This window comes from Mesocricetus auratus, unplaced genomic scaffold (genome assembly GCF_017639785.1).
Source record: "Mesocricetus auratus isolate SY011 unplaced genomic scaffold, BCM_Maur_2.0 Super-Scaffold_100023, whole genome shotgun sequence".
Lineage (NCBI taxonomy): Eukaryota > Metazoa > Chordata > Mammalia > Rodentia > Cricetidae > Mesocricetus > Mesocricetus auratus.
In genome coordinates, this window is record NW_024429204.1 from 28,372,488 (window position 1) to 28,396,944 (window position 24,457).

Genomic DNA, 24,457 nt, shown 5'->3' on the forward strand with positions numbered 1-24,457 from the left:
ATGCTGTTGACTGTACCCCCCTTAGCCTCCTTGGCAGCTACCCCTTAAAGCTTAGGCACAGCAACAAGCCCCTACAGACCACTCCACTTAACCCTTAAAAGCATACAGGGCTCAACGGTGCCATTTTGGAAGCCAGGGTGGCACGTGGGATTTTCAAGATCCCAGCCTCCAGAGTACCGGGAGATCCTTAGGAAGAAGCCTGAGCCTGTGGCACAGCCCAGACACAGCTGCCACACACATGTGGCTTTGGGTGTGCAAACAGCCCTGACAGCTTGCTGTGGGGTTTCTGAAGGTGTCTAACACAAGGTAGCGACCACACTGAACTCGGAAGATTGCTGGAGGAGGCTTGCCCGGCCTCACAGCCTCTCAGTGCACTAGATCTGGTACAGTGATGTACTTGCCCCACCCTAGGATAAAGAGACTGCTGTCCTACGTTTCCGGTCTATCCTGCCGCAGCTGCATGGACAGAAGTGTATAGACCCCTGCTGTCTAGTCTCCAGGATGGACCACTTGCTTGCTTCCTTAACCCTATCTCCACGTGTTCCTTTCTTTCTCCCTTTAAGACAGGGTCTCTAAGTATGGTCTGGGCTAGCCTAGAGCATGCTGTGGAGCCTAGGAGAGCCTCAAACCTGAGGTTCTCCTGCCTCTGGAGACTACGATATGCACGACACCCAACTCCAAATCTTCATTTTTATGGCTCTAACAACAGTTCTAGGCTCCAACAAGCTTAGCTCAGTTTCGGAAACATATGGTGCCTCTAAGCCACACCCGCTGCAGACCCAGTGTTGCTCATACCTTCAGCAGGGTGGTCTTCGTAGGGTCCAACTTGGAGTTGCATTCCACCTGAACCGGGGGAAGGGGGAGGAAGAGTAGGTAAGTACTTGACTCAGCCCAAGTCGAGAGATCCCTGTTCTCCCCACCTTCTGAAACACCAGCGTTCTTTCAGCCGTGGAGAAAGAAGGTAGGCTTTGGGTTGTTAAACATACATGGCTTGGAGCCTGGCCCTGTCACGACTAACTCTGTGACCTGGAGACAAGTCAGGGTCAATACTGCTCTGTGGAGAACAGCAGAGGCAGGGAGACACAGTCTGGACTCTGAGCGACAGCCTCATGTCACACATCTCCTGAGGTGTAGGGACGCTGAAAAGCAGACATGCTCTCTGTGCCTCCTTAACTGAGGCAGAAAGCTCTGCCTGACCCGGCTGCCTGAACCGCTCTTCCAACAAGCAGAAATAAAGGCCCACTTGCTGTGGGGACTGGGGGAGGATCCCTAGCTATGACACTAAATAAACCTCAATCCTGCCGCACGGATATGTGCCCAGGGACAGCAGGAGGGAGGGGAGGCACATGGCCAGGCAGCCAGGACGGGTGATCACAGCGAGAAGCTGGCCTGAGCTCTGCCCCAAGGCTGGTGTGGCATTTAAACAATGTCCTTGCTCTGGGAGGGGAAGGCGGGGAGACTCATACAGGTGTGCACCTGTGTCTGAACGGATACGTACCACAGCATCTACTGCAGGAGAGTTGTCCCCAACCACCAGCAGAGCAGGGCACCTGCACAGGACAGGGAAAGAGGAGTCAGTCCAGGGTCCCTCCCCAGGGTCTTACACGCCAGCTCCGGGCTGCGGCAGGGTTCTGAAAGCCTGTTTAGGTTCCCTAGCACCCTTCCCATCTCTATGCCCCTATGCTCACTCCCATCCTCGGCCAGCAGCTGAGGGCTAGCAGCTACTTATATCTCTGTATAAAATTGCAGCCCAGTGACTCCTGTGTCTTGGTACTTTCATTCCAAAGCACCCTCCGCCTGGGGAAGGAGCAACTGGAATTTTCCAGGAATTAAGATGGATCAAAAAAAAAAAAAGTCTGGCATAAATGACAAAGAAAATGACATATGCCAGGTTCACAGGTATCCGACAGTGTGGTGAACACCGGGAACCATAAAAGACACCATCACCGGCAGTGGAATATGTTAGCGGCAACCACTATATATATGAATGGCTGTCTTTTTCATGTCTAGGCTTTGGGAAGACTCGGCCATTGGTGCTGAACACACTAACTAAGGCAGGCAGCTTCCTAGTATTTCAACGGCTCCCTTGACCCGACACTGACTCCAGCTACGCAAGGAGAAGCTCGAGTCAGATGCCTTGGGTAAGGCATAGCCAGCCCTCTTCACCAAAGTGTTCCGCCCTAAGGTGGCATTTCTCACAGCCGGCAGAAGCCAGCAGCAGCAGCAGCCCTGAGTGAAGCATGGCAGCCTGGCTACACAGGGGAAGGAAGCCACTCACTGCAGGGTGACGGTGTGGGTTCCAGGCATTGGCCTCTCGATCTCCAGGTCCCGTCGGCTGCAGACAACACGTTCATGGTTACTATTGGCAGACCTGCCCCGGAAGCCACTCCCACCATGCCAGCCCCGGAAGCCACTCCCACCAGAGACACATAGAAGAACACCCATAGGCCATCTTTATGAGACCATGTAGCTCTCAAGACCTCATGGCCTCTTAGTGTCCACAGAGCCAACAGGTCTCATCTGCTTCCAGTGAAACCTTCCTCATTTTGCCTGAAGTTTGTTATCAGGGTTAATATCAGTTCCGCAGGAAAGCAAATCAGGCTCTCACTAGAGGTCCCTGCCTCCCTGTCCCCCTAGCTAGGGCCCCCACCCACCATTGCAAAAGTTCCAGGATGTTCTCCCGGCACCCGTCCGCTCCTAACTCAGCAGTTTTGAAGTCTCAGCACAAGCAGCCATCTCCAAAACTCGAGCCACCTCTCCATGTGTCCCACTCCGCTAGCAGAGGTCCAATGTGGACCTGGTCCCTGCCTGCATGTGAGCACCGGGCCTCTCTGCCTGCTGGAGCTCTGACACCAAAGCTAGCCCTGCGGAACTGAAATCCCGTCGCGCCACTTCCTAGCTGTGTGGCCTTGGGAAGAAGTCTAATAAACCTTTCTGTGCTTCCTCACCAGGAAAATGTCTCAACAGCAGCCTTTGCCACTGGCTGCTGTGCAGGGACCGGCTTACACCTGTGAGCCCCACTCCCTGTCCAGCCAGGCATCCGTCTTCTGGGTACCCATTTGCATCTTCAGACAGCAGCGAGAATGCCATGGGTCCCCTGCACTGGGACGCTGACGGGATTGGGGAAAGGGCACCCAGGTCCATCAGAGATGCTAGGCTCATTACAAATGTCAACTCACTTCTAGGAGGTTAAATCCTAGGCACCGTCCTGGGTGAGATGCATGCAAGGCTCACACCTGGCCCCTGTGTTGGGAGCACAGCAGAGGTGCCTCAGCAGGCTGAGGGAGTACATGCCCCATGACGCTAGCGACCCTGTGCTGCCCCTCCTCAGGAGAGCTCCACTAACTATCCTCATCCGGGCGGACTCTCTTCCCAGCAGCCTCCAGGGTTCCATATACCCACCATGCTTCTCTCTCTCTCACCCAGATCTACCCACAGCAGCTCTCACCCTGAGCCAGCCTTGGGCACATACCTCCACTCTCCACCCAGACTGCGCAGCTACACCCCACTCATCGGGTCCCAGTCTGGATAGAAGTATCGGGCAGCTCCTGGCAGAACTCACTCAGTGCTGAGGGCCTGGCAACGCCGGGCACAGTCATTGTCCTCCTAGAACTCAACTGTCCTAACCTACAGCTGCACAGACGGTCCAGGCCTGCTGCAGGAGGCTGCTGAGGCCCCCAGGCTGCCACGGCCAAGGCCAGCCCTGCACAGGGCTCTTACCTGTTGTAGGCGCTGATGAACAGGTGTAGGTTGCTGGGGTTCATATCGTTGAGAATGTGCTGGCGGTACGTGTGAACCACCTCCACGTTGTTGTGCATCTCCTCCTGCGGTGACAGAGGGAAGAGTGGGCGAGGCTTGTCACCACTCACGCCACAGAGATAGGGAGGGAGAAGACGGCCGGGACCCAGAAGGCCTCGATCTGGGGCACGCCTGTGGTGCCCGGCGCCGGCTGCTGAGTGACACCAGGGAGGCCTATCTTTCCCCCCGGGAGCCTCAGCTACACTGGGGACTCCTGCTTCACGGCAGACCTCAGAGCAAGCTGACCCTGTCACTTAGAACACCAGAAGGGCCCATTTGTCAGCAAGGATGCTAAGCCACGGCAAAGTATCCTGGGGGACAGTGGTCTGCGGGACCTGGTTAAAATAACAGTGCAACCTGGGGGCCTCAGCCAGCCCCAAGGGACTTGAGGACGGTCTGCAATGTGTGATGATGCCCTCAGGTTGCCCTAAGCTGTTTCCCAGCCCAGGGTGGCCCCCCAAAAAAGCAAAGCGGGGTGTCTTCTGCTGCCCTGAACGTTGGGACGGCATCACGTTGTCTCTCATTCATGAGCTCGGCAGCAGACAACGCTCCATCCAGTGAGCGGTGTGCATCAACGAGTCTGGGCAACCAAGGGGTTTTTCCAGACGTTGAACTTGTGTGTGAGCCGAAAGCACATCCTCTCTTGGGGCTGCTGGCTCTGACTGAGGCCAGATCTGTGACACCAGGCAGAGGCAGGGCCCAGGCCCGCCACCAGTACACTGCAAGGATGCATGCTCAGCCTTCAGCCCATGGAAGAACCAGGCAAGGGTAAAGGCTGTAGGCAAACTCGCAAGTTCAAATACCAGTCACGCTTCTCCTGGCTTGGGAGACCTTACTCTGGTCAGAGTTTTTTCCCCTCAAAATGGACTGAATGTGTGGTCACAGGGCTCCTGTGATGATTCTACGGTATGTATGTGGCCTGAGCTGATTCTTTGAGCTAATACTGGGGATGGAGCACCACACAGACTTGGAGCTGATCCCACAGATGTGTACACTGAAGCCATCACTCGTAACAACCCCAAACTATTACAGATGAAGGCCCATCCCAGGCCAACAGAAAAGCTGCGGTATGTCCACTGAGTAAAACATTACGCAGTACCAAATGGATGACGTCGTCCAAAAGTTTGTAAGCAGATTCCAAAAAAATTCTAAAATCATCTTGCTAAGGGTGAGAGGCCACAGCAAAGAGAGCAGTACGGGATTCGCGGACAGACATCCAGGATGACAGAAAGCAGAGCAGTAGGTGCCGGGGAGGCGTGAAAAGAGGTTCCAGAACATGTGTGTGTGTGTGAAGGACATTTCCACTGCCTTAGCGGTTCTGAGGGCTGACGTTTTTGTTCAAATACATACCACTCATTGAGCTTCAACTAAAGGCTTAGCAAGAAGCCTCACCCCTGCTGAGGAGCTACTGGCTGTTGGCTTCAAGGATGGTGTCCCTACGTAGGCTGCCCATGCCTATACTCTTGCTTATATCAGCAGCACCAGCCGGATTCAGTAACTAAACACACACACACACACACACACACACACACACACACACACACACACACACACACACACACACACACACACACACACACGGTCGGGAGGGAGACCTGGGAAGAGCTGGAGGGGAAGACATTGTACACATGTATGAAATTCTGAAAGGGAGGGGGTAGGAAAACAGTATGAATGGCTTGCTGGCTGTGAGTCAGTGTTTCACAATAATTCACAGACCTCAGTCTGGGTCACCCCTTGATCGTATCATGTGGCCCTGAGTGCGGGGACAGCAGGAAACACACACCACTCACCTTGCCGAAGAGGTGGGACACGACCATGTCTGGTAGGGCTTGGGTCCATCCGGAAATCTGTGGAGGGCAAGCAGAGGAGAGTTGGCAACTAGGACTCAGCAGCAGAGAAAGAAGACAGCCTGGGGCCCTGGGGGCAGAGTGACACCTGGTTCCCGGAGCCTCTCCCAGGTCTCCGGGACAGCCTGGCCAGAGCTTCACTCTGGGATATGTGCCAAAGGCCAATGGAGTGAAGGCTCTCCTGAACTATTGGGAGATGAGCGGGCACCTTTGAAAGGTTGGGACCCACAGCAGACCTCAGGGACATCGGGGTAATTTCTTTTGTTTTTGCCCCAGCCACAAGGCGGCTAGACTACTGCCGGGGCACACTGTCTCGTCACAGGGACCAAGTCCTCCAAACCGGTGAGCCCCCGCTTCCTCAGCGGAAGTCGGTTATCTCAGACACCGAGCATAGCACACATCTGCTTGTGTGGCGGACGGGCTCCTGAACCTACAGGGCAGGCAGGCCTGGCTTCCCATCTAGTTCCTTCCTCTTTGAGCCCACATGGAGGAGACAGACAGCATGTGTGGTGGAGTCACAATCCAGCTAGGCCAAGTTTTCCCTGCTCCCGAGGCCCACCACCTCCTCAGCACAGGCCCCATCACCCAAAGCAGTGAGGGCCTTATCCGCAGCGCGGGGCCCCACTTGACCCTGACTACCCCTCCCCCACCACCCCCTAGCTTCTCTCCTCCAGCCAAGTTCCTGGTCTGTGAATTCCTTCAAGTCTCTGAATTCACTAATGACTACCCACACCACCCCCAGAAGGACTGGATACAGCAGGATCTGAAAGCATGTTAGTACGCAGCTGGTGGTCAATAAATGTTCAGATCGTGACATAAAATCCAAAGCACTAGTTATGCAGCAGGAGCTGTATAAATGCAGAGTAGTACGCAGCTGGTGCTCAATAAATGCTCAGATTGTGACATAAAATCCGTAGTTATACACCAGGAGCTGTATAAACCCTATACATGTACACTGCTCTCCAGATAAGTTAGACACCATAGGGGTAGCACGCTTGGGTAGAGATGGGTAAGAAAGATGAGCATTTGACCTGGGGTCCTGAACTGGCCTGATGGCTACCTGCAGCTGAGGAGCACTGGGCTGCTGGCTGGCGGCCCTGGACCTCAAATCTCTTGGCTGTAACTGGAGGTGTTAAAAACCATGTCATCAGGACATAGCAAGGCTCCCACGGTAAGGATCTAATAAGGCATCCAGGCATGGCTGGCTCTGACACTCGGGCCGGGCACACCATAGGCCCTAGATACGCAGGCAGTCCTTCAAGGCCAGATGGCCAGCCATGGGAATTCATTAAGACCACAGCATCTCAGCCAGAGGCCAGCCCTCCTTGATTGGCTTGGAACAGGTGAGCACCAGCCAAGTCGGCCCAAATGGAATGCCCCTTTCTCAACTGGAAAATAAAATAAAAACCAGGGAGGATGCTTTGCTCCTCTGACCGCCCTACAGGCAGGGCCAGGACTCTTGATGCTTTTGGAAGAACCATAGCACCTAGCAGACAGGGAGGGGGGTGGGTGTGGCTCATGCCCTCTTCCTCAACAGCTGTCCAAACTAACAAAAACCCCCATTCCAATGAGAGACCAATCGCTCCAGCCCGAACGGCTTTGTCGGAAGTTTCTCCTTACCCTTGGCAATCCCTGGGGACTTTATAGAAAAAAGAAAAGCAACCATCACTTAAAAAAAAAAAACCAACAGGATCAACAGGGACTCTTGGGACAGCAGCCAGGGTGGAGTGACTTTTGGTTGCTAGTCAAAACACGGTCCAAGAAGGTTGCTCTCTTGGGCAGCAGGGAAAGTGGAGCCAAGAAGACACCCCCGGGAGGAGGCTGGAACCCCGCCCGCCCGCCCGCCCGCCCAGCCTACCTTGGAGGCGGCCCAGTCCATCCATCCTTCTGCACACGGATTCACATTCATAAGCACGAGGCCTTCCACCATCTCAGGATTGTTGAGCTGTAATCAGAGACACAGCGTGAGCTATAACCAAGGAATTAAAAAACACACACAGAGGCCTTCAAGCCAACAGCAGTGGAAGCTTGGAGCCCAGTCAGAAGTAGGTTGGGTCCTCCCAAGAGAAGCCACCGAAGAAAATGCGTTCACACTTCGGGGACCTGCAAATCATGTCCCCAGTCTCAGCTTTCCCGGATGCCCAGGGGTGCCCCAGTCACGCCACAGCAAAGTGAGAAGGACCCAGAAATGCCCTGTGGCTCTGCTGCCTGCAATGCCTGTGTATTTAGGACTCTGAGACCATCCCATATCTACTTGAAGCAGATACCCAAGCTGGCTTGCCTGAGCACCATCAAGGCTCTGCACTCAGCAGGCATCAAAACACCCCCTGAGTTGAGGGACGTGGGCCACTTTAAGGTCACTGGCAAAGGCAAGAAGGACCCCCACGGTGCTAGCAGTGGGCACTGTCACATTCGTATGTGTCTCGTGATCCCGTCAAGATCCCAGAGGGCCTGGATCACAAAACTCTGCAGGCAAAACACTGCAGGATCTGAGGATGCTGAGGGGGAAGCCATCCCCATTGCCTACACAGGGAACAAGGCCTGTGACCAAAGCCCTGTCCACTGTGGCATTTCAGCTGTTAGTATGAATGTACATGCACAGGGACCTATGGGGCACATATCACAAGGGTCTCACACACACACACACACACACACACACACACGCACGCACGCACGCACGCACGCCAGAGACCTCTCCAGAGTCTCATCTAACTCCACCCCATCCTCAGGCTGAGGTTACAGGTGCCTGCAGCCATGCCTTTCTTCAGCATGGGTTCTGGGGATTCGAACTCCAGTCCTCAAGTCTCTGTGCCTGCAAAGCAACACTCTTTTTCCCAAGTAGTTTTTGCGAACTGTAGAAGAACTTACTGCAAAGCGGGTCAGGATGTAGGCGCCGGCTCCTGTCCCCATGCCAATGACACTCTTGAGCCTGGAAACCAAACACTCAGGTAGCCGAAGGGAGACGTGACAGAGCTCCTGCCTGCCCCAGTAAATCCCCTTCGCTTACTCCTGAGAGCTCCACCCCTTAGATAGCTCTGAGGATGCCGGCAAGCTTGCCCGTGCCCTGAGAGGCAGGCTGCTCTGATATGCCCTCCAAGTCCAGAGCTGTGACCTTGGGAACCTCATCCCTCCTTTTCTCCTTGCTGCAGCCAGCCAAGGCTCTGAAGATGCTTAGCATCTACAAGAAGGCTCATTAAGAAGTTGCCTCACCCTACTCCCAAGCCTTAATCTGGTCTCCAAAACTTGCAACGAGAACAAACTGGTCCAGAACCATGGGGTTTAACCCTAGGAGAGGCTGCAGCGAGAAAGGAAGGGTAGCCTGCAAGGCAGAGTGAAGAGTCTGGAGAGAGAAGCCAAGCTTCCAGAGAACACTATTCCAGGAATGTGCCAGGGGACCAGCCAGCAAGGACAGAGAGGGCACTGAGGCCACTCAAGAAGCAAGGCTGCCGTCACGAGCTGGCATTCACAGTGGGTCCAAGCTGCTGCAAGTCCCCTTCCAGACTCATCTGAGGTCTCCGACCTGCATCTTAGTGGTCAGGCCAGGGACGAGAAGGGGGCCGGCAGCTGCCCTTAACATCCTTAGAAGTGAGGGCCCCTCGCTCTTACCCAAACTGCTGGAGGACTCCAGGGAGCATCTCAGCCAGCTGGTCCATGGAGGGGTAAATGTACCTGTGGGAGGCGTGGGGGTGCAGATCTTGAGAAATCAGACGCTTCGAAGAAACAAGTCATCCCTGCCAGGACATTCTGAAAGCCCAACACGGGCTGGCCCCTCCACGGAGCAACACTGGTGTGACATCCACACCCCTCGGCATCCGCTGTGTGAGGACATCCCACCCTAACCCCTAACCCTACAACTTCCTCTGCCCTGAGTCTTTTGCAGGTCAGTAGAGGGCAGCAGATCTCATGACAGATGGCTGGGAGCCACCATGTGGTTGCTGGGAATTGAACTCAGGACCTCTGGATGAGCAGTCAGTGCTCTTCACCTCTGAGCCATCTCTCCAGCCCTGCCTTGAGTCTTATCAGCTACGTGGAAGCCACTGGCCATCTGTCTAGACTCAGAAGGTAGCTAGCAAGCAGGAAGATCTGTCCTATCTCTGGTGATGCAGATGAAACACAGATCACATGGCATTTCACAGCTGTGGGTGGCCTCAGGAAGAAGCATCTAGAACGCGTGTGAAGGAGCGGAACCCATGTAGCAGTTCGTGGGCTGGGCGCACAGGTCAGGTTCCCTGTGAGGAACGGAGCCCATGGGAACCCAGCAGTACAGGGACAGGTGAGTCAACAGAAAAGAGTGTAAAAGGCACCGGCGGGATGGGAGCAAAGGGATCCAAGTGATCAAGGAGGGTCTCCAGGAGGCGGTGATGCTGAGGCAGTGCCAGAGCCCAAAGGGGAGACGGATCCTTGGCAGGGAGGACCCTGGAAGATGGTGTGACTTCTCTGCACTGGAGACAGCTTTGGGACAAAGGAGGGGCAAACACATGGGACTGCTTTGGGGGTGGCCACGCCTCAGCTTGGAGCTGGAGTCTCCCAAGTACAAGACGGAAAAGCCACCTAGCTATGAGGGATTCCGTTTCCTGTCAGCTTCCTGGGACCGGAGAAGAGTGGCAGATTCCTAAGCACGAAGTATCCTCCAGAAAGGAGGATACAGCCATTGATCTCCAATCCTGCTTTGAAGGCTCCAAGACAAGGGTGTCACCTAGCCCCGACTCCAGAGGACAGACAGGAGAAGCCACATCCCGTCCCAGCAGTGCGCTACACGGGAGCCACCTGGTAAACTTAGGGGGCACACGCACATCTAATCTGCATTTTTCTCTGGGGGAAGCAGGTCTAGGAACGTCATGAGACTTTACTTGGGGGTAAGTCTCCTCATAACCTACCCCCCATCTCTCAGACAGTAGTTGTCCAGGCTGACTTAGTGGGGATGCCCTGATTTTGTCAGCTGGTTAAGAGTTAACTTTACCCCATCATTGAACAAGCTCTTTAGACCTGGGCTATGTTATGTATGCTATGCTATGCTATGCTATGCTATGCTATTCTATGCTGTGTGTGTTATATGTGTTATGTTATATACACATGTAGCCATAAAAAATTGTTGAAATAAAATATACTGCCTTGGGCTTTCTTTCCTTCCTTTCTTTTTCTTTCTTTCCTGACTTCTTTTTTTAAAAACTTTTTGGAGATGGTTTTGCAACGAGCCCAAGCTGACCTCAGCTTTCCTCCCGCCTCAGCTTTCCAAGGGCTGAGATACCAGGTAATGCTTCCTGACGCCCAGCTTAGAAATAGGAAATCTGGTATTTTACCATGGCTAAGTTTCATTTTACCTTGACACTTCCCACACCACCTCCACCCCATCTGCTCCCGGGGTGAGGTCTCCGCTCTTACCCCGCTGGGAAGGATGGGGCACCATCCTGTTGGCCAGGGGCATCCACATGGCAGACGGCAAAATGATGTGTGATCTCCTGCATGTCCTCAGAGTTGAAGAGCGGGTTGTAGCAGGTCTTGTCTGCCGGACACGAGAAAGAAGTGAGGAGAGAGGGCTGGCCGCAATAAACCACACTCATTCATTCCACCACTTAGGAGCAGCAGAAGTGTGCGTCTCTGTGAGTTCGCTCGAGGTAGCCTGGTCTACACAGAGAGTTCTAGACCAGTCATCCTAGACAGTTTCACTCGTGAAATCCTATGTCAAAAGAAAGAGTACAAGTCTGCCCACCCTCCCCCCAGGCCTCCCTCCGGTGACAGAGGCAGGAAGAAGCCAGAGCTAAGATCTGGTACAGGGTGGAATTGGTCCCTAAGCTCCTTGAATGCCCCCTCTTGCATAATCACCACGGGGACAGTACCAGATATACCCACTCCTCCCGGCTTCCAGGCTGTGGGGTCTGGGACACCTTTCAAGACACACATACTTTTCAAACAAGGAGGGTCCACCTGTGTCTTCTGGAATGAGCCTCCCACTTGCTAAGGGCTGAAGCAAAGAGGCTGTCCTTGAACTCCTGATCGTCCTGACTCTCCCCACAAGGGCTAGGATTAGAGAGGGCCGCACTACCACCCACGCCTGGCCTCGTTTTCGGTAGCTCAAGTTGACCTGTAACTTACTATGTAGTCTAGGTTGGTCTCGAACTCACAGAGATGCCCTGGCCTCAGCTTCCCAAATGCTGGGATGACAAGCATAGGCCATCAAGCCTGACTTACTTCCTGTCATCTTAAAAATCCAACGTATCAATATTCACTACAACACTGTGTATAACAGTTAAGTCCAATGAACCCAAATATCCACCCTCCAGTGTGGTGGTTTAAATGAAAACGGCCCCCACAGTATTTGAATACTTAGTCATCAGGGAGTGGTACTGATGATTCGATTAGATTAGATGGACTTGGAGTGTCCCTTTGGAGTAGGTGTGGCCTTGCTGGAAGCAGTGTGTCACTGTGGGTGGGCTTTGAGGTTTCAAAAGCCCATGCCCACTCACTGGTTAAGAGCACTGGCTGCTCTTCCAGAGGACCCTGGTTCAATTCCCAGCACCCACACGGCAGCTCACAAAAGCCCACGCCAGTACAAGTCTTTCTCTCTGCTTGCAGATTAGGGAGTAACTCTCAGCTACTTCTCCAGCACTGTACAACTGCCTGTCTCCATGCTCTATGCCATGACCAAAATCTGCTTTGATTTCTAAGAGTTTCCTTGGTCATGGTGTCTCTTCACAGCAACAGACCAGTGCCTAAGACAGAAGTTGGTACTGGGAGTGGGGTATTGCTGTGACAGGCCTGGCCATGATGTTTGTTGGAGAAATGTGGATGAACGAGTGTGGCTTCCGGTAGGATCCTATTCACCAACAAGGGAGTGAAGTACTACCAAAGGCTACCACACATATAAATGTTGAAAACATGGACGAAGCCAGGCATGAACCAATCATGAAGGACCACACACTGCAGGGGCGTGCTTATATGAGAGTCTTAGAGACATACAGAAGGAGACAGGGCGTCCTCAGAGGGCTGAGGTCCATGAAAGATCAGGGCAGTGGAGAAAGGGGACAAGGCTTGTTTATAGGGTGACTACAGACTCCTAGGGCTGCTTGTGTTGCTGACTATGCACATCTCTGTGGTGACATCGAAGACTGTTCCACGCACTAATTTTTAAGTCATGTAACAGGTTGTTAGGTGGCGTAGCACTTGCTTCCTGTCCCCAGAGCACCCAATGCTAGTAACACTGGACCATACGCAGTGTGATTCATGTTTACCCAGATGGAGGCAGGAATCCCTTCTGGAATAGCTCCAAGTCACAAAAAAGCCAGAAGAGCGGCTGACTCCCGCTAGCCACGCCTAGCTGGCATTGTCCCTCCCCCAAGTGACCTGGCTCTCCGAACTCACGGTTCATGCCGATGTCGTGGTATGTGAGGATGACCGGACGGTTGCCCTTGGGGGTCCCACACAGCGTGACATGCAGGGAGCCGTGTAGGGTTTCAATGTCCTGCTCCTGCGGAGAGATCACAGACGGAGCCCCCGTCACCTGGGATTCACAGTGACAGTGTGGCCGAATCACTGGACTGTGGACACCTGCCGTGTTCCCAGCTGTGCTCTGAGGATGCCCCAAGTACACACCTCCTTTGGCCCCCGGGGCTCTGTGCTGGTGACAGCGGATGTTTGAGGCCAAAAAGAGGGAGGAGAGGGGAGGGGAGAGGAGGGGAGGGGAGGGAGGGGAGGGGAGGGAAGGGAAGAGGAGGGAGGGGAGGGGAGGGGAGAGAAGGGGAGGGGAGGGGAGGGCAGGAAGGCAGAGCAAAGCTGTACCGGGAGGCAGAAGACAGGTTGTGCACTATGGTCCAGGGACAAAGTGGCCCCAGCCACACTCCCTGAAAAGGACTTTGTTTTCTGCATCTGGCATGAGCTTCCTGATTCCCTGCACCTGTGCCTCACCTAACCTATGGGTAATAAATATTTGCTTATTTGCGGCTTCCTGGAAGTCACTCCCCGTTTCAAAGGACACCCCTGTTTCCTGTGGGAATATACAATGTGGTATTTTGAGTAAGAATGGCCCGCATGGGCTCATATATTTGAAAGCTTAAGCAGCAGGGAATGGAAACCTTTGATAGAATTAGAATTAGGAAATTAGGAGGCATGGCCTTGTTGGGAAAAAGCGTGTCACTGAAGGCAGGCTTTGAAAACAAAAGCCCACACCTGGCCCAGTGTTAACCTTTCTTTCTTTGGTCCCCGCCCTGACCCCTTGGCCTATGGGTCAGCCACTGTGGGCTGCCGAGCTCCCTGCCATTGATGATAATGAATTACACCTCTGAAAGTGTAAGCCAGCCAATTACATGCTTGAGTTTTGTTTTGTTTTTTAATGGAGGTTGCCTTGGTGTCTCTTCTCAGCAAAAGAGCAGCAACTAACACACACACACACACACACACACACACACACACGCACACACGCACGCACGCACGCACGCACGCACGAACGCACGCACGCACGCACGAACGCACGCACGCACGCACGCACGCACGCACGCACGCACCCATGCACGCACGCACCCACACACGCACGCACACACGCACGCACACACGCACGCACACACGCACGCACACACGCACGCACACACGCACGCACACACGCACGCACACATACTGCACCCCTTGGCTCCAGTATCTGTTGGTGTTCACCTCTCCTGTTTCACAGGTTGAGGTCAATTCCCACATTGCACCTCAAAAGTCACTCAAGAGCAGGTGATACCAAGCAGAGCTAACCTCACTGCTGTGAAAGTGGATCAGGCTTGACCTGGCAAAGCCTAACTAGCAGCCATCATATTACCACAAGGCAAGGGTTCACCTGAACGAAACCATCAGCCCGGGGATGGTAAAGGGAAGCAGAAAGAAGGTAGAAGTCTCAAAGGCATCCTCCTGGGACTGTCAGTGTCGTGGGCTAACAACCTTCCTTTCTGGGTTGACCAGAGAACCTGCAATGATCCACCTGACTCCCTCTCTCTCATGCATCACTGAGAGTCCTCCCCATGCACCCTCATGAGAGTGAGGAACATGCCCATCTTTCTTCTGCCCCCCAAAAGGCAGGCTCCATCTTAGTCCCAAGCCCTCGTCTCCCTGTGCGCTGGTTTGCCCTGCCTTTGTCATCTGAACCTCCCGTGTAGATGGTTGTGACCCTGCCTTTGCCCCACGCTATCTGTCCGCTTTGTTGTCAGTCAAGGCTTCTAAGGACCCAAGACCCATCTCCGGGGAGCGAAACTCCTCATCTGAGAGCACCAGCCTCCTCCTCTGATGTGGTTGGCTGCCCTCCTCCAGGTCAGCTGGGGACACTGAGGCCTTCCTTGTAAGCCGTACCCTCTCCAGATCATTTCTTGCAAGGGGTGCTGTGTGACGCCTGCATCCACACCTGGTGGTCAGAGGCAGGCAGGTGACACAGGGGGAGGTGCCCCAGCCAACCAGCCCTGTTTCCCTGAGTCATGCACGCCATACACTCACACACGTTGGAAACATCGGAGCCCACTTGCATCTCAGAAGGTCACGATGCATCAGCTTGCAACAAATGTGAGATTAAATAAGTAGGACACAGAAAAACCCCTGGCGCCACCAGCCTTCTCCCAGAATCTAGCACCCATACGAGTCTCTTGAGGCGGGAGGCAAGAGTGGTACCCCACGGTCTAATGGGGAAGACACCCACTCAGGAGCTGTGGTCTGGGAAGTTGAACTCTAACCTGTCTTGGGAGCAGTCTCCTTTGGGTGACCAGAATAAGGCTGTGAAGCCCATGGGGACAGGGATTCCCTGATTGGAGGACTATTGTAGCACAGACATCCGTGTCTACACAACAGAGCACGTGGGTGTACTGGTACAGCAGTGCTCATGCCTGTACTAAAACAGCAGCCCACATGTTTGCAGGGGTGGAGCAATGCATCCGGGTGAGCCAGTATGACACTGCTCACAGAGGCAGCGCACAGGCGTACTGCGTTTGCCGTGCTCGCGGGTGAAGCAGCACACACAAGCTCATACTATTACAACACTGTGCCTGGGTATGGATGTAGTCGTTTTAAGCAGAGCAGTCCTGATGCACAGTGCGCAGGGATGTCTGTGAACAGCAGTGCACATGGGTGAATTAGCAAAGGCGTGTGCATGGATTCACTGGTACAAAACAGAGAGAATGAGCCCTCATTGCAGAGTCCCACCTCCAGGGAATGGTGTCTGAGTGCTGTTTTCTAGCAAAGGCGTGTGCATGGGTTCACTGGTACGAAACAGAGAGAATGAACCCTCATTGCAGAGTCCCACCTCCAGGGAATGGTGTCTGAGTGCTGTTTTCTAGCAAAGGCGTGCATGGGTTCACTGGTATGAAACAGAGAATGAACCCTCATTGCAGAGTCCCACCTCCAGGGAATGGTGCCTGAGTGCTGTTTTCTCTTTTGGCCGCTTGCACACACTGGAGATGGAACCCGGGGCCTCACACCCACCAGGCAAGTGCTCTGTGGCTGCATGACGCTCCCAGTAGCCAGTGTGCCACCAAGGCCTCACTCTAGGTCCATACACATGTATAGCCCCTCCCTTGAAGAGGGTAAGATGGGCAGAAGGAGACTTTGAAGACAGCCTGGGCTACACATTGTCTCAAACACACATGAGCACACACTCAAGACTTGGCTCTGTCCCCACCAAGGCAGAGACACAGGGCGTCCTAACCCTGAAGACTTCCGGTGCACGCATGCCCAGAGCCCCCCACCCCCACCCCATTCTGTGGAATAGGAATCTGAACCTGTGGCAGTGTCTGTGAGGATGTGAGGAGACCGCAAGGCGTGGGCAGGCCTTGGCACAGGCATAGGCAGGCACAGGCAGGCACAAGCACCAGGAGGCACAGGCACCAGGAGGCACAGTTGGGCACAGGTAGGCACACAGGCACAGGCAGGACCCCTAACTCCAGCACAGTAGTCTCCTGAGCCATATGCCTTATTGTTCCCCCAAACAAATCCCCAGCCCCCACCTCCCCACCCCACCCCCGGGAACACAAAAGCCCAGTCCTGCCTCCCTCCCTCCCTCCCTGCCCCCTCCCCTTCAGGCTCAGCACTGCTCTCCTACCCAGATCAAGCTCTGGAAAAACCCATAGGTCGGGAGCAACAGTTCAGCCCCTTTGGACGTGGCTCATCTGCTGACCCTGAAGCCACCACAGAAACAATGGTCCATTGTGGGGCCACATTCTTTATTGTCTTTGGGGCTAGCCCACATGGTTCCTTCTAAAAATAGCCCAAGCCAGCCTCTCTGTGGATACCACCCTTCAAATCCTTGTCCCATTTGACAAACCTTCAGGCCCTTGCCTCTCAGAAGAGGGAGCACGTCCCCAACCCAAGATCCCCAGCAGCAGGAGTTGGATCACAGCCAGGTAGAGGGTAGCATCTGTATATTACCACCACTGAGACCAGCCTTAAAGCGGTGGAGATGCATATCTGACTTTGGCTCACCCCTTTAGAATCCTTACAAGTTATATTAATTCAAAGGGGTCACCTCTCCACCCAAGAAAGAAATGGTACCCTGCTGTGGCTTCCTCTTCTACAGGGACCCTTTCCTGTGCACAGTAGGGCTCAGGACTGCAGAGACATCAGAACTGTGAGTTGCTTTAGCTGTCTCTGTGTCCGACAGCAGGCAATCCCCTGTGGTGGGAGTCATCCGGGACACTTTTGGCTGGGATGCTGTGGGAACCTGTCTCTCGCTCCTCTACCTCTAGGGCCTTACACTCAAGGCTACAGCAAGACAGAGGCAGAGACCCAGCTCAGTGGTCACACAGCCAGGAAGACATGCGACAAACCCCATCATTCACTCGCTCCGAAAAGTCGAGAAACTATTTTTCTTAGGGGTGAGGGGTTGGCATAGGAAGATGTCAGGAGGGACCATTTGAGATCACTCCATCTTACCACAGGCCCAGCCTCCGGCTTCTTCCTATGTTCGACTCAGCCACCTAATGACTACCATCCTGCATAGATGAGGGAACCGAGAGGTCACACCGGAAGTCATACAGCTAGGATGGTGGTGCAATGGATTTAGACAGCCCAGGTCCACAGCCTGGCCTCTGAAGGTCCACTCTCTGCTTTGTGCAGATGAAGGAGTTTAGCACAGCAGTAAGCAACGCAATGGGCCCCGTGACTCCCTGGGGACCACCTACAAGCTGGGCCCCTGTTTCTCTTCCCCGCAGCATGAACCCGTGTGTGGTTACCCTGGCACGTGGAACTGAGAATAACCAACACCTGTTCCTGTCATTCTGCTGAAGTGTGCACCTGTCCTCACTGCAGGACACACACCTGTCCACACTGCAGGAAACATACACCTGTCCTCACCGCAGGACACATACACCTGTTCACACTGCCGGACACACACACCTGTCCTCACTGCAGGACACACACCTGTCCTCACTGCAGGACACACACCTATCCACACTGCAGGAAACATACACCTGTCCTCACTGCAGGACACACACACCTGTCCTCACTGCAGGACACACACACCTGTCCTCACTGCAGGGCACACACCTGTCCTCACTGCAGGACACACACACCTGTCCTCACTGCAGGACACACACCTGTCCTCACTGCAGGACACACACACCTGTCCTCACTGCAGGACACACACCTGTCCTCACTGCAGGACACACACACCTGTCCTCACTGCAGGACACACACACCTGTCCTCACTGCAGGACACACACCTGTCCTCACTGCAGGACACACACCTGTCCTCACTGCAAGACACACATCTGTCCACACTGCAGGACACACACTCCTGTCCTCACTGCAGGACACACACACCTGTCCTCACTGCAGAACATACAGCCTCACTGCAGGACATGCACCTTCATGGGCAGGGCATCAGACACAGAAGGGTCTCAACATAAGCCCCACCTACCTAGAGAGGCCCTTCCCATTACACCATGCCCACAACACATATACACACACACCACACACACACACACACACACACACACACACACACACACACACACACATTCTCCCTGCTGTGCTATCATCATGGATACTCATCCATAGCTGCCTACTCAGACCAGACTGGTGACTTCCAGAGAGAAGTCCTATCCCTGAGACAGAGAGGGTCCAGCTCAGACTGCACACTTAAAGAGTTCAATGGCCCATACAGCCAGCAAAGACACATACTCTTGACCCCAGTGTACACTCTTGCAAGCAGGGAATGGCACTTGGGGACACCTCCAAAAAAACATCCCTCTGGCTGCCACACCTGATCCGAGTGTGAGCACTGCAGCAGACTCTTGAGCCCTGAGATGGAGAGTGTCTGACCTACGTGAGAATAATCCTGTACCCACTCAAATGCCCAGCAAATCTCTCCTTTTTCTTATCTCTTCTGAGTCCTAGGATGGTCAGGAAACACTGCTCTGGCAGACAAAACGCCAGCAGAACTCTCTGGGGTCTCCTGGAGACTCTCGAAGCTAACAGAATGACACAGGAACTCTTTTACATTCTTAACTGGGGCGCTCACAGGACGCTCAGTGATTCAGCAGCTCGTGCTACAAACATGACGTTGGAGCAGGAAGACGGAAGGACCCTGGGGCTGAGTGATACATGTCTCCTGCTAGTTACACATAGAGCAACCATGGTTGTCTGGGGAACTGAGATGTGGGAGATACCAATCCTAGTATCAGCGTGTCTATTCTGTGCCATGTTATAAGTCATCAGCCAAATCTGAGAATCCCTGCCCTTAACCGAAAGCCCGGGGTTGCTCTGGTTTCATTTCTGCTGTGACAAATACCAAACGCAGTTTACTAAGGAAAGGGTGTATTTCAGTTTACAATTCCACGTCACTGTCTTTCATTGAGGAAGTCAAGGCAGAAACCTGAAGGGAGGCCTTTTTACTGTTCCACACAATGCTACCTCCAAGGAACTTAGGCCATGACCAAAGGCCTATGGTGGGCGAGCTTTCTTATATACCTGCTTAGGGAATGATGCCACCCACGACGTAATGGAGTTTCCAACATCAGTCATCAATCCAGACAATCCCCCACAGACATACTCATAGGGTAGTAAGAACCAGGCAATGAGATTCTCTTCCCAGATAATTCTAGTTAAAGCTAACAAGAACAGGGGTAAGGGCAAGCCTGCCTCTCCTCAGACTGTCACCAAAACTAAGACCCCGAAAGTGCCTTTCACGTTGCAGCCTCTCTCCATGTCGGTTGTTATGGCAACTGCAAGAGGGGTGATTACTGTGGAGGCAGAACGGCTGGATAATCTAGGGCTCTAGACACCAGCTGCCGCAGTCGCCATAATCTCACTCTTCCCCCAAGGACCTGGGCAGACACAAGAGGATGGCACTCTCCCAGATTCTGAGGCGGTAGTGGTGTGGGCCGCCCTTCCCCAAGGCCAGTGGAGACACTGGGGAGACGAGACTACAAGGACTCAAGGCTCCACCACACCCTTCCGCGTCACCATCCCACGAGCACAGGAAGAGAAGCTACAGGTCACCGCTGTGTTGGCTTTGGTTCAGCCCAGGTCACAGTGAAAAGCCAGAGTCTCCAAGGAAGGTAGACAGGGAAAGACTGTTCCTGGGACAGGAAAAATCGCTACCCACAGTACAGTGGGGGAAGCACCATGGTCCGTGCATAGCATCAAGGTACATGGATGGGAGGCTGGCCACGCCCTTCGCGGTAGTGACCCCAGCCTCCAGGCTTCACAGATTAGAACTAAGCCGTGGCGAAGAAGAAGGTGAGTAAGACAGAGGCCTTCTGTCCACGGCACTCCAGTTACCTGACGAAGGTCTTCCGGCTTTAGCCTGACAGAGCCTGGCCTGGGGCAGACAGCTCTACGCCCCAGCCTAGACAGCTTCCCTTTACTGGTCCAGGGGGCTGTTGCTAGGAAACCCCAGAGCAGGCAGCTGGCACGTCCCATCCATCCAGATGTGCATCTATCTCTGCCATCTGCCAAAGGGGTTTCTGAGTCTCAGAAGCTTTGCTGGGAATTGAGAGCAGGAAAGGGAAAAGGACAGGAAATGGGAGACTTAGGACTCTTCTGTCCCAAGAGTCCTCTAGTCCAGGGGGATGACAACAAGAAACAAAGTGTAGAGAGAAAGAACTTAGTCCAAGATGACTGCTTGTTGGAGCTTCCTATGACCTAATGGGCTTGCAGCAGAAGAGCAAAGGCACAACCTCCAGTGTGGCTTGCTCCAGTGACACAAGGAGCTGCAGGAAGGAGGAAGTGAACACAGGAGTCCCCGAGGCCAGACGCGCTGTCTGGCCCTCCACCCTCCAGCAGGCCCTAAAGGGAACAGCTGCTCATTTTCCAGAGTGCGCTGGGTGCCCTAACACATTCCCATGGAAACCAAATCAGATGAGCAAGCACAGGGTCTAGGTAGAAGGCATTAGCCTCTGAGGACCTAACAGCAAGAGCCAGCCAACCAGCCTGAGCCAGCCAACCAGCCTGGAACCAGAAGTGACAGAGCAGGAAGAGTGGACATGAGCACTCCCCAACACACACACACATGCACACACCACACACACCACACACACACACACACACAACTTGCAGAGGAGACTCTGACTCTAGATGTTGGAACTGAGACAGCATCAACACCCATCTTATCATCATGAGACTTTCCCAGAGTTGTATCTTAGATGTTAACACTGAGACAGGAAGAGCATTGCCCTCACCAGGCTGTCATGAGACTCACATGTGGCCATTTGTGGAGAGCACAGAGCAGTTTCCAGAAGCCAACCTAGACTTAAACTTGGGACTATCCTGACAATACACCTGGATCTCTCTGCAAAGATAGGTAACACCGTGTGTGACCAAGTAAGGAAGTGTTGGGAAACCCAATGAGTTAGACAGACACATCTGGAGCACTAGAGCAGGGCCGAACCATCTCAAACTGGCATCTCACAATTTCCATCATCTTGAATTCCAGAATCATAGTCAAAGAAAATAATCTCAGATCCCACACACTCCCACAACCCCAACTCGTGATTTATCAACTACAGGCAGAGGCTGGAACAGCCACGCACTGGGAACTGGGGCTGTGTGTCCAGGAGCCTCCGCAGGAGGGAAGAAGGCTAAGCTGCCGCCCAACAGGAGCCTCCGGGATGCAAACCACAACCTCCAGGTATCCTCACTGTGCCCAAGGTGCAGGCTAGTGGGGCCTCACAATGCCGTGGGCATCACCCTCAAACGGAAGCAAGCGTCCATCTCTGTACAGCCTTCAGATGGTCACTGTCCTCACCTCAGGGCAGCCTCGAGGACCAAGACGAGTGTGTGCGTGTGTGACTAAACCCCACAGGGTCTCCTGCTGGCTGCACAAGTGTGGGCTAGACCACCTCCCTCTGCCTTGGAAAGACACGCCCCCCACTTTACAGTGCTATTGGGGTGTGGAGGGTTACCTCTGCACTGCGAAGGTGCCACCTTTCTTAGTGGACTCCAAGGCTCGCACACAACAGTAGCTTACACCCTATTCCTATTGCCACATACACAGGACAGGTTGTCCTCTGAGGAAAACAGACAGAAGCCGTGGCCTTGGACCCACACTGGGAGTCCCTGGAGCCCGAATCAGACTAGACCCTTAAAGGCATGCCCCATACCTTCTTGTAGCTTATCAGGGCCCATGATGTAACTAGGCCAGCTTCTGACCCTTGTTCTAGTTTTTCCTTTTCCTCCTGGAGTCAAGGCCAGAATCCCCACCTCTGTGTGGAAGGATGAGTGGATCACAGAAGGAGACCTGGAAGATGTTACGGTTGGCTCCTCTGCAGGAATTGGCCGAAGCCGAGATGTGGGGCTGAAAACTGTGGAAGCCTAGGTGAGCGCACCTGCAGACTACCCGGCGTGTGCCTATCCCTCCCTCCGTGGTGTTCAGGATTGGGCATGATGGCACCGGGCACTGGACAGAGCAGGGTTTCTCCACTCTCTACAAAGCTGGAAACACGCCCTGACTGGCCTCCAGCTGGCTCTGAGTGAGCTACATACTCCAACTTTTGGGCAAAAAGGACAGATTTCCTAACACCGTCAAGATTAGCCCATCCCCATCCCGCAGGGTCCCGTGGACCTCTGTAACTTCCCACACACGTGCCAGTTTCCAGGGCCACAGGGCTGTATGTCTGTCTGCCCTCCTGGGGGCTGGTCAGTTCCCGCCTGCCTGGCTGGGACTCGGGCTAGCTTCTTCCGGAGGAGGCTACTAAGTGTGGGAATAGGGCTGAGGCCCCTCCCTTCCCTCTGACACCACATCTAGACAGCAATCCGCTCCAGGCCGATGGAAAGAAGCAAAGGAATAGGTGGACAGGTGGATTAAAAAAAAAAAGAGGACCCGCTCTCTACTTGCCTGAACATCGAACTCTTGTAGGAGGCCAGTGATGGTCTGTGGAGAGACGACAGAGTCATGGTTAGTTCCCTTGGTTAGAGAAGACAAACATTGGTACTCACGGTCCTCTCTTTTGCCTGGATCTAATCCCTATTCAGTGGGCTTTCCTTAAACTTGCCAGGGAAACTGTTTCATCTCAGGTAAACCGGTCCATGTGCTAGATTCTTTTCTGAGGACAGCTGGCCAAAAGATCTGGAGGAAGCAGCAGGGAGCAAACCCGGGTGACGGACACTACAAGTGGCTATGCAGTCAATACACACACCCACTGGCTGTACTCCTGAAACTCCAACGGGACCACGCCGCTTCCGAGTCTGCGTTCTGCATTTAAATCCAGTCTTTTGCTGGGGGAAGAAGAGGATAATGGAAATCTCGAAGCTTTTTCCTCAATTTCAGCACAAACAGCTTTCCGTGACAGGAAGGGCCCGGGAAGGTAGGAAAAGGTCTTGACTCCACTGAAGCCGGGACAGTGAGTGTGGTTCAGGGAGGATCTGGAGTCTCGCTGGCCCTGTCAGCATCAGTTAAGGATTGCTACTAGCTATTTTCTGCCCAGATTTTAGAGACTAAATGCAAACATAGAACGTCAGGCGCCAGCGGAGCCATGAGCCTCTGGGACAGAAGATGGTTCAGCAGAGCCAAATGCCCAAGAGGCCAGGGGAAGAAAGCAGGGTGCAGAGGACCACGGGGGCTGGGAAACTGCAAACCAGCAATAACGATGGACGGACGGACGGACGGCTGCAGGGGCCGTGACTGAGCAATATACAAGGACGTCAAGAGTCACTAAATACAGATGACAGAAACAAAGGGGACCAATGCCTGTGCAGTGCGTGTATGCATGTGTGTGTGTATATGTGTGTGTGTATATGCAGTGCATGCGTGCGTGAGTGCATGTGTGTGTGTATATGTATGTATTCTATACATTTGCTTATATGATATGCTATGCTATGCTCTTGTTCACATGTGTGCATCTTATGTACAAATGTGTTCATAACCGTTAGTGTGCATGCCACATACCTATACATGTGTGTGTGTGTGTGCGCGCGCGCGCGCCCATTATAAGCACATGACGGACTCACCTCCCCTTTTTCCACCAGAGGCTTCACCTCTGCGAGGTCCACGTCCTGTAGCTCCCGGGACATGTCCCTGCTATCTCAGACCTACCAGGGGGAAAAAAGGTCAGGAGGTCAGCACTTGCTGGATGAGAAGACTTTCTTGAAAGAGGCTAATAGCCGAATGGAACACATTTAGAAACGCCGCGCCAGGCCTCCCCGCTGTCCTCCAGCTCCTCCCACCCACAGCCATGCCCGTGCAGTGGGCTACAAGGAAGCCCTCATCCCTGAAGCCTTTCCCAGGCTTCCGAGCGGAACTGGGTAGATTTCTGAAAGCGGAAACAGACTCATCGTCACGGCTACACCGAAGCAGGTGGGTGGAGAACCAAAGGCCGGTGCCCCATCTAACCCTAATTCAATCTCATGCCGACACTTCCTCTAAA

At 53.7% G+C, this 24,457-nt stretch overlaps 1 protein-coding gene across 1 annotated transcript in view; it reads right to left on the reverse strand.

Moving 5' to 3' along the window:
- The window catches only part of Ndrg1 (N-myc downstream regulated 1), a 40,910-nt gene that overhangs the window by 5,662 nt on the left and 10,791 nt on the right, over positions 1-24,457 (reverse strand). Inside the window, exons 2-13 of the mRNA XM_040730338.1 lie at positions 24,042-24,122; positions 22,930-22,965; positions 13,005-13,110; positions 11,028-11,148; positions 9,252-9,314; positions 8,514-8,574; positions 7,504-7,590; positions 5,589-5,645; positions 3,721-3,824; positions 2,279-2,335; positions 1,499-1,550; positions 796-843 (exon numbers count right to left, since the gene is read on the reverse strand). Of these exons, the coding sequence (XP_040586272.1) occupies positions 796-843; positions 1,499-1,550; positions 2,279-2,335; positions 3,721-3,824; positions 5,589-5,645; positions 7,504-7,590; positions 8,514-8,574; positions 9,252-9,314; positions 11,028-11,148; positions 13,005-13,110; positions 22,930-22,965; positions 24,042-24,104 (855 nt within the window). The 5' untranslated portion in view covers positions 24,105-24,122. The remainder of the gene's footprint in view (positions 1-795; positions 844-1,498; positions 1,551-2,278; positions 2,336-3,720; positions 3,825-5,588; positions 5,646-7,503; positions 7,591-8,513; positions 8,575-9,251; positions 9,315-11,027; positions 11,149-13,004; positions 13,111-22,929; positions 22,966-24,041; positions 24,123-24,457) is intronic.